Source organism: Populus nigra, chromosome 8 (genome assembly GCF_951802175.1).
Source record: "Populus nigra chromosome 8, ddPopNigr1.1, whole genome shotgun sequence".
NCBI lineage: Eukaryota > Viridiplantae > Streptophyta > Magnoliopsida > Malpighiales > Salicaceae > Populus > Populus nigra.
In genome coordinates, this window is record NC_084859.1 from 17804632 (window position 1) to 17817142 (window position 12511).

At 32.5% G+C, this 12511-nt stretch overlaps 1 protein-coding gene and 1 long non-coding RNA gene across 2 annotated transcripts; one reads left to right on the forward strand and one right to left on the reverse strand.

Annotated features, from left to right (window-relative positions):
* The first annotated feature begins 3292 nt into the window (after positions 1-3292).
* Positions 3293-5218, forward strand: LOC133702365 (uncharacterized). Its single transcript, XR_009843711.1, has 2 exons — positions 3293-4406; positions 4558-5218. It is a non-coding gene; the product is annotated as an uncharacterized LOC133702365 (long non-coding RNA).
* Positions 5219-6146: 928 nt separating this feature from the next.
* On the reverse strand, positions 6147-10778 carry LOC133702145 (pyruvate dehydrogenase E1 component subunit beta-1, mitochondrial-like). The gene is made up of 16 exons (XM_062126385.1): positions 10571-10778; positions 10378-10453; positions 10195-10260; positions 9810-9890; positions 9701-9727; positions 9505-9567; positions 9311-9397; positions 8941-9066; positions 8342-8475; positions 8192-8264; positions 7998-8063; positions 7550-7588; positions 7339-7463; positions 7133-7247; positions 6604-6710; positions 6147-6487 (listed from the first exon to the last, which is right to left on the reverse strand). The coding sequence occupies exons 2-15, from the start codon at positions 10426-10428 to the stop codon at positions 6642-6644; spliced, it is 1122 nt and encodes a 373-aa protein (XP_061982369.1). The 5' UTR covers positions 10429-10453; positions 10571-10778; the 3' UTR covers positions 6147-6487; positions 6604-6641.
* Between the last annotated feature and the right edge of the window lie 1733 nt (positions 10779-12511).

Here is a 12511-nt window from a genome sequence, read left to right on the forward strand (position 1 = left end):
CATTAAATATATATTAGAAATAATTGGCTATATATTTAAGATAATACAAATTAAATATAAACTAATATATTATAATCTTAAATTGGGACCTACTCTCATTTTCTCTGTAATTAATCTGGGTTTCTTTTAGGGTTTTATTAATTATGTGTTGTCCTGGTGTAGTTTTCGACAGCAAGGCTTCTTCTTCTTTATTTTTGTTTATTTTTCATTCAATAATCCTAGTTTTAGTATTCTTTCTTCTAGATCTAATGTTTTTTTATATCATATTTGTCTAGCTTATCTGATATTTTCTTTAGTTTAATGCTTGGTCTTGATCTTACCTATTATTTGTTTTTCCTGTGTGTCCTCTTGACCTTTTATGGGTATTAATTTGGAATGTAATGAAGGTTTATGTAGATTGCTAATATTTTAATTTTTGATCCTTTGACTAAAAAGGCGTATCAAGTGGAAGATCAAGGTGGTATATATACCTACTGATAGATCGATACTGATTAAAAAAAAAATGTTAATTGTTCGTCCATTTGTAAGATGATTTTGATTTTTTTTTATATTTGAATTTTAGATCTTAATTTAGTTTTCTTTGCAAAATTCACGTTGTATTTTTTGTTTATTTGGACGTCCTTGTAATAACATGTTAAATCATTTCATTTTCTATACTGAGAATTTTATTGTATTAATTAGGGTTGACTTCATATCTAGATGTAGAAGTCTTCTCCAATTTTAATTTAATAAAATACCTATCTTTGTCAAAATAAATAAATAAATAAACTTGGACTTGCTTGTAGGTTTCACTAGTAATCTAATGATCCATGTGTATTTTCTTATTTTCTTCATACAATATTTTTTAATGTTTAATTAATATATATTAGTATTCTCTTAAAAATGCTTCAAGCCTCAATAAATTGTAAGAATGTACATATATGTATTATTAAAAGAAATCTAATTGGTGTGGTGTTGTTACTCTGCATTCACCATAGCAAGTAAGGAGAAATACTATAGATTGTAATAGTATTTTCCTTTATGTTTTTTTAGTCATTTGATTTTTTTCTACCCCAATCATTAAAGTTTTTTTTTTAAAAAAAATCATTATTCTACATTGTTTTGAAAGGATAATTATGCTTGATAGTTTGTTTATATTTATTTTTTATGTGGTCATCGTGGTGTTAAAAAATATTTTCATACTGGATTGATACTTGATTTTATTAAAAAAAAATTGTTTTCATTACTTGCAAAAAATTAAATAATAAGAAGATAGTGAGGTAACTATTCACAATTTTTTTAACTGTTCATTGATCACCTTTTCAAAGATTTTGGCCTATAGAGACTTTTCATTTTCTTTTTAGCCCTTCAGTTTAAAACTTTTACTTTTAATTCAAAACTTTATTTTATTAACATTTATTTGTCTAAGTTTAAGTAGAAAGATGTTAAAAAATAATGAAGGAAATGTAAGGTAATCGGTTGGCAAGATTTCATTACCAAAAAAACAAAATTTGTGGCAATGTGTTTATTTTGGAGAGTTGAGTGTTATTAAGGTGTTTTTGAGTTTTTGTTTAGCCAAAAAAAATTAGGATTAGAAGAGAATTCATTGTTTAATTCTGTGTTTTAGAATCGATTTAAATGTATTTTAAGTTAATAAATTGATTTATTAAAGTTTTAATGATGTTTGTAAAACATTTTATTGAAAACAAATTGAAAAATAATTCTTAAAGTCTAAGAATCCACAACATAATTTTTCAGATATCATTATCGTGATTGGAATTTGGGTAAGTACATGACATGTTATCTATTTTTTTATATATTAAAAAAATAATTGGACTGTACATTTTATAAAAAAAAGAAAAAAGAAAGCTTGGCATATGGATTCATGGGCCAGATGTATCGTCCTATCTAATCCCAAATTCCTGGGCATTTTTTAAACTTTTTTATTTTTTTCTTCAATCTTAATTATAATTCATTTAAATAAGTTAATTAAAATTATATTTTGAATATTATTTTATTAAATATCATTCAAGTTTTATTTTGTTTTCAAGTACAATTGTAGCATTTGTTTTTATAACATTAGCAAAAAACAAATTATTGCCATTTGTAATGCTTTTGTATTTTAAAAAAATTTATTATGTTGTTTCCATATACATGTTGATTTTTATTATTGTGTGATTGTATGTAAAAATAATTCTAAAACATAAAGTTATTAAATCCAACTAGATCTATAACTTAAGTCATAGATTTGATGGATGAACCTAAGTCGATCTAAAATATCATCATCTTATAGAAAAAGAGTTAAAAGAATGTTGTCTTTAATGTTTTTATAAAGTCATATTATTTTTGAACAATTTGTATTTTAACCAGTTAGATTGACTGAATCTCATCAAGTCAGCTCTAACTCAAATTAATTTTAAACATGAGCCAGGCAATAATTTAAAAAAGTTCATCGCAACAACTTGTAGATAGTGTACTGTTATTAAATTTTTTAATAAATTTGTGTCAAACTTATAATAATATTAATTTTTTGAATTAAAATTTGCTTTGATGATTGTGATAAGATGTTGTATTAATAACATATATTATGGTAAAAACAAAATGCCAAAAAAATAGAGTGAATTAATAAAATAAAAGAGTTTTAATTAGAGAGATTTTATTCTTATCTTCACTGCAAGTAGTTATTTTTTATAAATATACTTGTCCATGTTGCTTTTGATTTTTATTAAATAAAAAACATAGAAAAAATTATATTTTTTTAGTGAAAAGAACTGATAAGAAAATGAGAAATTATTTTGTTTTAATGGAATTTAAGTTATCACTATTCATAAAAAGAAATTATTATATGTGATTAAATAATTTTTTTTTAAAAAAGCTCCTCATGAAATGAGATTTCTTAACTTGCATCTATCATTTTACTTTTCAATTTTGTTTTTTTATTAATTTTAATGATTTGTTTTAATATTTATTGAAACATATAATTCACTAGGTTTTTTTTTATTAAACAAACGCATCCAATTTTCAATTCATAATTAAAAATTTTATTGCTGCTAGAAAATCTGCTTTGAGGGATGGCATTGTAGGGATAATCTTTCCCTCTTTGATCTTGTCTAGTTGTTAGGACCTGAGGCCACTTTCGACAAAATAATAATAATAATAAGAGTTATTTATAATTTATCAAAACAAATTAATTAATCCTTGTAGCATTAAAAACAATTAAATAGATTTTTTACTAGTGTTGAGCAAGCGTAATTTATTTATTTATTCCCCAACAAAAACCCCACCCACAAAGCACAGTGGACACTACCTTGACACCACCAAACTCATCTCCATAAACCAACACTCCTCCTAACACGTTCATGGCCAAAAGGGCAGTCTTGAAAATCCTTCCTGTTGGTGATGATGTTAAGAAAACCATTCCTGCTGTGCCCATCAAGCATAGCTGCCATGTAACCACGTTAGCCTATGACCCAGTAAACCTCGGCTCCTTTATCAAGTTCGACTTGGCCTTCTCTCTTCATCCATGAAAATCAACCGTCCGATGCTATCCCCATAGAAGCTATAGACTTGGCTGTAATCTGCATCACCAGCTGCATTTCCATTATCATCTCATACCACTAACTTCGTTCGTTCCTATCTTTTAACACCAACTCAAACCACCTGTTACTAAGAGCTCATTGACTTCAGCCCAAGGAGCTCTTTCCTGGAAGGAAAAGGTATCAGGACTCTACTGACCGGAACGGAATCGAAAATGCACTTCTTTGGAAATTGACTTTTAATCAGGTAATCGCACCTGCCCTTAGATAAATCTTTTGAAAGCATCTCTCTCACGCACATCTTCCTCAGACCTGAGAAAGCACACATCAAAGACTTTGTGCGTTTGAGAACTTCTAGGGCCAAGTTCGTTAAAGAACAAGAATCTTGGTCGTGAAGGGGAATTTAGTGCTGAAACAAGCTTCTTTCAATGGCAGAATAAGCACCCTGAATTTTAGTCTGGAAGGCTGGCAAAATTTAGTAGGAAGCCATTTTTTTTAATAAGCTTGTCGATAAAACAATGCTAAAGCCACTGTATTAACATGGGCTGCACTAACTGGTTTACTGCTCTGTCTATTCTTACTGTGACTCCACACAACCAATGAACTTCCTGGTTATTGCTTCCCTTCTCCGCAACTTTTTTCATGCTTAGATGCTTTGCTTCCCATCACTTATAATATTTGGGAGGTTCAGGGATGGAGAAAAGGAAAACAGCTGAATAGAAGGCCCGTCATGAGTAAACATAGAAGAATGATTTAATTTGCCAGAGCCAGATGAAATTGTTCCAAGATACCGTGCAGACAAAGAGATAAGAATAGAATTGGAGTTTATATCAGACATTCTTAGCTCAATTCTGATGAGAGGCAGCTAGGGTCAAGCCAACCAGATAGTAGGTATCAGCCCCCAGCATTATTATTTTGGAAACTACCAGTGAGGAGTAGCAATTTCCTTGTTTTGCTTTTCTTTATGATAATTTCGTATTGCGTTCTTGAGTAATACTAGATCATCTGCTTGTTACAAATTATTTGATTTTCATTTTTCCAGGCAAGTTGATCTGGTCTCATGTAACCTTGCATTTCAAAAGACCTTTTTTGCACCTGAGGGTTATAACCCAAGTTTGTAGTCCTCTGTTGGAGCTACTTTCAGAGTTCATGGATCTCATTGTTGAAAAACCTCACCAGACTCCCTTGCTGGCGATCTGGTTGGAGGAAAACTTCTTTTCTTCCTCTGATACCAGAACCTCAGCTCATTTGTTGGTCTCAGATGCATTGGTTTATTGCGTCCGGACTGCTTCTGAAGATCATTCTATCAAGATCACGGCATTTATGGTCTGTTGCTGTCCATCAATGCTATGGTTTATGGCAAAAGCTTTTAAATGTTATGCCGAAATTAGGCATACCAGAGTTTGCTTATAACACTGTTGATCACTGTTAGATGTTTGGTCACTTTCAAACTGACAAGAATTATTTATTATTGTGGTAGATAATCCGACAAAAACTATGGGATGGCCTAGTTGCCAGCGTTTCAGACTACGCGTATAGCCTTTGATGTGTGCTTTACAGGTCCGAGGAAGATGATGCGCGAGACAGATGCTTTCAAAAGATTTATACAGGGTGGGGGTGTGGTCGTTTGGAAAAGCCAGCTAATTCATGTAAAATTTATATTATTTTAATATATTTTAAAATAAAAAACACTTTTAACTGCATTATGTGTCTAAAAAAATATTTGATTATTTGATTAGTAATGAACGACAGTGTGATTTGTAAAAATATTTTTTAATTAAAAATAAATTAACTTTTATTTTTACTTGTAAGATTAATACATTAAAATTAAAATAATAAAAATATCTAAAATTCAAATGAAAAGCAGGTTGAATAGCAAAAACAAGAGCACCATTCATCCAAAACCAAACAAGCGCGCACTATATTTGTTTTTGACACTTTTTTGGACCATTTCCATGCTAAAAACTTACAAGTCGAGCAAGCAATGACCCCTGTTTTTTCATTCGTGCAGCTAAACCAGAGTCGAACATTTTGGACATTTAAAAATCTAATACTAATAAGTTTATCTATATTTTATTTACAACTTACAAGAAATATGATTAAATTGAGCGTTTATACCGGGAAGGGTCCTGGACATTACCGTAATAATATCCTATTCAGTGGGGAACCTGACAAGACGAATCCAGGCCACCTAAACCCACCCGAATCTTTAATTAACCAAATCCAGACAGAAGACAAGAGGACAGCAGATTGGAAGGAATAAAGGAGAACAGCTAAACATTGCCAACTTGATTAGATAACTTTGATTTTGGTCATTTCCTGATAAACCCCATGTACTATCCAGTTCATCACAAGATTCTTAAGTACAAAAAAGGAGCGGCTAAATGGTTTAATATCTAGATATAGGAATAACTTAGGAGGGAGTTAAGCTCCAAACAATGAAATATCTTGGAACACATAGGTTGAGTGCAGGCTGTGACTGGTTAAATAACTGTGCAACTGTGCCTTTGTGTCAAGAAAAACCAGAAGAGACCATGTGTTAATCTCAATGACCTTTGTATTTCTAGCAATGTTAAACAGAAAAGCAGATGAAACTTCTCTAATGCGTGCATTTCACATTATATACTCGAGTAACACCCAGAACACGTTAATTTATTTAACTAGGGGCTCTAAAATTCAAGCTGATGTCATGAAGAGCATGTAATACATCAATTTATGAATAAAAGGGAATCAAATTGATCATATGAAGATAAACTTGGAAACATCACAGACCATTCAAAGGAGAATGCGCTCTAAAAATCCACAAGTAAACATATTTATTGGCTCACGTGTGATACGGGTTCATATCAGGTAACAAATTCGAAAAAACATAGACAAAAATTCCCGCTGTCATCAACACGCTCCATGTTATTCAATGAGCTGTTCCTTCCCAGCAGAAACCAGAAGGGGAAAAATGTACATCTCTCAGATTCCTGAAAGCATCATTGTTTGTCATTACGAGAATAACAAAATAAAAGTGAAGATATTATGCAAAATATTACAAAACAAAACTAACCAGTGATGGACAAACAGCCAGCAGTAAACTGACCTGAATTTAAGAGGGTTTCTAGACTTTAATGAGTATCATCAAGCAGCTGCAGCCATTGGCACAGATCTGTAGCAAGCTCTCTTTGCTGCACGAACAATATCCTCAACCTGCACATGGCATGAACCAAAAGATTAAAAAAACCCAAAAATGCAGCGTGCTTGAAATTCCCATCATGCAAATAAGTCAACATATAAAAGCTTTAGCTATAAAGAGAACAAAACAAAAGGCCATATAAAAGCAGTACTTGGAGGAAAACGGTACTTGGAGGAAAAGGATTCATAGGGGAAAAATTTTTGTCGAGAGGAAAGTAGCAAAGACATCTATCTGATTTAATTCACAGATTGTTTATATGGATACAATTTTATTAAATGTTGAAAGGATTCTAACTAACCAATAGGTTTTGGCAGTCCAGTGGAAACAGCTAAGAATTTAAACATCTAAGGTAGTAAGCACATCTATGGCACGCGCCAGAAAATGATCAAACTAGAAGAATTGATATATAAAAACCAAAAAAGAAGAAACAGCAGACCTGTGGAACAGCCAATCTCTCTAAATTAGCTGCATAAGGCATGGGAACATCAGCTCCAGCAATTCTCTCAACTGGGGCATCAAGATAACCAAAGCTCTCTTCAACAACAGACGCGCTGCCCACAAAATAGCATAATGTGTAAATACATGTGGAGCCAGAATAATTTTCCAGGAGATATTAAATATATTAGTGGAAAGAATACGAACCAGATTTCAGCACCAACGCCATGCTGAGGAAACCCTTCTTCAACTGTCACCAGTCTGTTAGTTTTCCTGACTGAAGCATTGATTGTGTCTCTATCTAGCGGCCTAATTGAGCGCAAGTTAATCACCTGCATTAACAAGATCAGTTATTTTTGTCATCAGACCTGAAAGTGCTATAAGCTGTATGGGCTTGACTGTCCTAGCAACGGTTTACCTCAGCGCTGATTCCTTCCTTTGCGAGTATCTCAGCAGCCTGAGAAACAAACAACCTTGTGATTTCAGATGGAAGGGGAAATGTTTTGTCCATGGCATGTGTTATATATAAAAACTTGGCACAGGGAATTCTCCAAACAAATGGCTTCATATCAGAATGTTAAACATATCCCATTCTGCACTACAAAATAAATACAGGATGCCTCCCAAAAGAGGGGCTCAACAAAATAACAATACAATGTCACATCACAACATTAAAGTAAAAGTAGCATCCACAACCTCCACCCAAATTCAACTCCATCAGTTATGGGGGCCTGAATATTAATGCAATGCCACATCATTAAAAGAAGCAAGACCACTATAATAGCCATCATCTTTTTCCTCCTGATAGGTGATGGTAAAAAAATATTAAATCAATGAGAGGAGAACATTTGAAGCACAGAACAAACCTTGAGAGCATAGCCAACCATTTTTGAAAAGGCTGTAATGGTCACATCCTTCCCTTCTCTCTCAATCTGTTGAAAGTAAACAATTTGAAGGGAAAATGAAAATGCAGAAATAAATAATTAAAGAGCACAACAGAATAGCAGATAACTGCAGAAACATTAAAAGGAATAATCTTTAAGACTTCAAAGAGGGGTACCTTGGCTTTCCCAATTGGAACGCAAAAACTGGAGTCGAGTACTTCAGCAGAAACAGGGAATGTCTCACCATATCTGAATAACAAAAGATCAATCAACTATGGACATCAACCTAGGAAAATGTAATAATCACCACTTATCAAGATACTTACAACAACTCATTTTCAAGGAAAACAACGGGATCAGGGTCCCTTATGGCAGCCTTTAACAGACCACGGGCATCTTCAGATGAGTAAGGAGCCAGTACTTTCAACCCAGGGCAGGAGGCATACCACGAAGCATAACACTGAAAGGAGTGTCATCGAGCATTTAGCCCTCAATAAACTGAGTTACAATCACTACTCTGAACAATTTGGCAATTACACACGCATATACACAGAACTTGCTAAACAACATCTTCAACAATCATGTTTCCCTCTTTCCACTATCAAATACTGGGAATCAGTTGTAATCAATAATTGTGTTTGAACCAAGATTCTCCTAAAACAAAAGAACAATGTTGCTGTCCTCTCCAAGATTTAATATGATCAATTATAAAACCCAAACAATAAGACGGAAAATAAAAGGCATGCAGCTTCTTTTCAGAATACACTGGACTCTGGAGCAACAACCAATGACCACATGACAAAAATGATTTAAGCCATCAAGCCATATACTCTAGTATCAAACTACAAAGTCATCATTCACAGAGACACAAAAGATGGGAGAGCTTGCAAAATGGCAGATAGATAAGAAAGCACAGCCACCATACGTGAGAGTGTTGAGCACCAACTCCAGCAGCAGCACCATTAGGCCCTCTGAAAACAATGGGCACTGATATCTGCCCTGAAGACATATAATTTGATTTTGCAGCCGAATTAATGATGTGATCAATTGCCTGCATCAAAAGCCAAAATTGAAGAGCAATGAGTAACAATTTCAGCAAAACCCATCTGAAATCCCAAACAAATATAATTTCGGCATAAGAGATCTGAAATGTCAAAGAAATATACTCCATCAACATCACTCTAAAACACATGTTCAATCAATGTACTATCTGGCATCCAAACATTTATTTGTCACTATTGAATCAGAGAATCTCTTTGCACAAGGTATTTATAAACCATAGGAAACCAACAAACCTGCATAGAGAAGTTGAATGTCATAAACTCAATAACTGGCTTGAGACCATGGTAAGCAGCACCAACTCCAATGCCAGTAAAACCAGCCTGTTAGACATGTAAGAAAAGCAGATGGTGGTCAGGGAACAACCATCACCAAAGAATAGAAGCAAAACATCAAATTCCACATCATAAAGTCCAGCGATAAAACTAACCTCTGTGATTGGTGTATCAAGGACTCTCTCGGGACCATACTTGTCTAAAAGCCCCTTGGATATCTACAGAAAATGAAAATTTCAAGGTAAATGGACCATCAGACTCGTCAACAGAAAAAAATAATAATGATGAAAGAGAGGGATAGCAACAAATATGGAAAACCTCAAATTTATATCATTGGCAAGAAAGTCTGACCTTATATGCACCCTGATATTCACCAACCTGCACTTCACATAAACACAAGACACATAAGAAGAGAACATCAAAAAAAGAACTCCATTAAAACATTGGAGGCTATTCTCACCTCTTCACCCATCAAAAAGACCTTAGGATCAGCTGACATTTCCTCATCGAGCGCAGAGTTTAGCGCTTCTCTAACTGTTATCTGCACACAATTATAGATTCACCAAGTGCAAAATCTCAGTTTTATCTTCTCCAGGAAAACTAAGCATACCTTAGCTAAGAGATAACAACAGCATTTAAAATGTAACTCCACAACGCCAACAAATAAAAGGGGGGGGGGGATTGAAAACCCAATACAAGACAATTTCGAAAAACTGAACAAGAGATTTACAAACAATCAATTAAAAAATAATTTTACCAACTATGGTACCAAAAAAAGTAAATTCTCCTGATATATAACACAACCGATAAATTTACAATGAAAAAGAAAATGGCTTTGCATTTACCTCTTTTGCTGCAGATGAATAACCTCTCCATGCCGATACCGCAGGGCGAATCCTCTGCCCAAAAGCCTACACACAAACGAACAAAAATTACAAAGAACAAAATAGCAAATGTAACAGCTACAAATTAAATGAATCAAAAAATAAAGTAAAAATACAAACACAAAATATTAATAATAATAATACCAGGAGCGGAGAACCTCCGGAACTAATCTTTTGCCTTACAATTCCAAACATATTCTCTCTTTCTCTATCTCAAAAACTGCATCCCCAAACAAAACGAAATGATTAAAAACCTAGAGTTTAGGAGAAGTTAAAATAAATAAATAAAATCAGAACTGTAAAAGAAAAAATAAAAAATCAGAAGCCGTGAGAGCACCTTGTTTAAGGCGATGATCCAAGAAATAAATAAATAATTTTTTTCTCACAGGCAGAGCAGGATCTGATGATCTGGTAGGTGAGATGAGATGAGGGAATGCGATCAAAACAGCCACCTCCACCACCTTCTTCACTTACTTTTTTTTTTTTTCCTTATTATATTATTATTAATGATAATTACTCCGCGCGCACTTTTTTCCGATATTTTTATTTATTTGAGAGGGTGGGCACTAATAATATTAGTTTTTCATTGAATCCACGAAAGACAACTATGACTTTACTATTTGGAATAGAATAATGACTGGAAACCTGGTTAGCTGGTACACTTGTGTTGTGAGATCATCTAATGATGTCGTAGTGGGGAATCGGACGGCGGGCGATGATGAAGTCTTAATCTGATGGTTTTGGTGATTGTTTGCTGTTACTAGTTTGAGAGAATGTAAAGTACTAGATAGTTTCTCGTTACAGGATCTCACAATTAAATAATCTTCATCTTTTCAAAAAAAAATCTTGCTGACAGATTCTCTCTCTATATACATCCTTGCTGACGGGGACTTGTTTCTCCGGTGGTCAGTTTTGAGGCGCTGTCCTTTTTCTTTGAAAATATGAATTAGAGATGTATTGTATTTTTACTGACTCAAATTAAATTTATTTCAAGAAAAAAATTAATTAGCGAATTAAATAAGTTTATTTAAATATTTGAAATCAATTCTATTAAGAGTATTTTAAAAACAATTATTTGTTTTTATATTTTAAGAGCATTTTAAAAAAAATTAAAAAAATTATTTTATTTTATTATATTTTCAATTAATATTTTTTAATGTTTTCAAATTATTTTGATGATGTGGTAATGTGAAAAAATAGTTTTTTAAAAATAAAAAAAATATTATTTTAATATATTTATAAATAAAAAATTCTTTAAAAAATAACTTATAACATTCTCAAATATCAAAAAGAAAAAAAAACTAAGAATTGCTAAAAGTAAAAAAGCAATGGTTATTGACAATTTATTTATTTATTTTAAAATACCAATGCTTAGTGAGTGCACAGGTTATTGTTGCATATAGAATTGTGGAAGTAGGTGGGCGCACCATGCGGTAGATGGGCGAGCAGCTCGAGCCCACCAACCACCGCAGATATTCAACGGTACTAGTTTAGAAACCACAGCAGAACTAATTCGATATTATTTCAATAATCCACCAGAGTAATTCCACGAGATTTGAAAATCTCCCTGAAAGTTTGAATTGATTAGCCATTAGATTTTAAGAGAAATGATATAGCCCGTTTGGGATTACAGAATAAACAAAAATTGATTAAACCTTTTAGGAAGAAAAATTATTATGATTAAAATAAATTATAGATAAATAAAAAATAAACTCAAATAATAATTGATTGACATATTTTTTTTAAATTCAAAAACTTTATTTTATATGCAAAATAAATAAGATTTTCTTGTTTTATGTAAGAGAAAAATAAAACATTAAAATTGAGCCCAAATATCACCGAATCTTTTAGAAAATAATGGATCTAGGCAAAATGAATTTTGAGTTGAAGACTTGAAGTCATATGCGCGTGCAGCTCAGGCTCCAGGCCAGAGTTTGGGCGTGCTTTAAAATAATCTAAAGAATCATTCTTTGTAAACCCATGAATAAAAAAAGTCTAAACAGTTAGTCTTTTTTTTTTCATCAACCTTAACAAATATTTTTAGCATGAAAAACATAAATTTAAATCCAAAACTTTTCAGCCTAATATTGTTTCGTGGCGAGTAATAGAAACTGATAATTAAGAGAAATTATAACGGTAATTACTATAATTAATTCTATAAACAAAGTAGTCTTTGGTTTTCACCACACGCGTACTTGACTCGAGTTCCAAGCTCGAGTCTGGGTTTATTGTGAAATAATCAAAAGTGTTGTTTTTGTTGCCCCGTGTGAACAATTAG

Excerpts from the sequence above, each read along its gene's own strand:
- LOC133702145 (XM_062126385.1), bottom strand. The coding sequence starts at position 10,428 with ATGTTTGGAATTGTAAGGCAAAAGATTAGTTCCGGAGGTTCTCCGCTC. Across the intron at positions 9,067-9,310 it reads CATTCAACTTCTCTATGCAG|GCAATTGATCACATCATTAA; the intron begins GTTTGTTGGTTT and ends CTTTTGATGCAG. Across the intron at positions 7,248-7,338 it reads GGCGTTGGTGCTGAAATCTG|CGCGTCTGTTGTTGAAGAGA; the intron begins GTTCGTATTCTT and ends TTTTGTGGGCAG.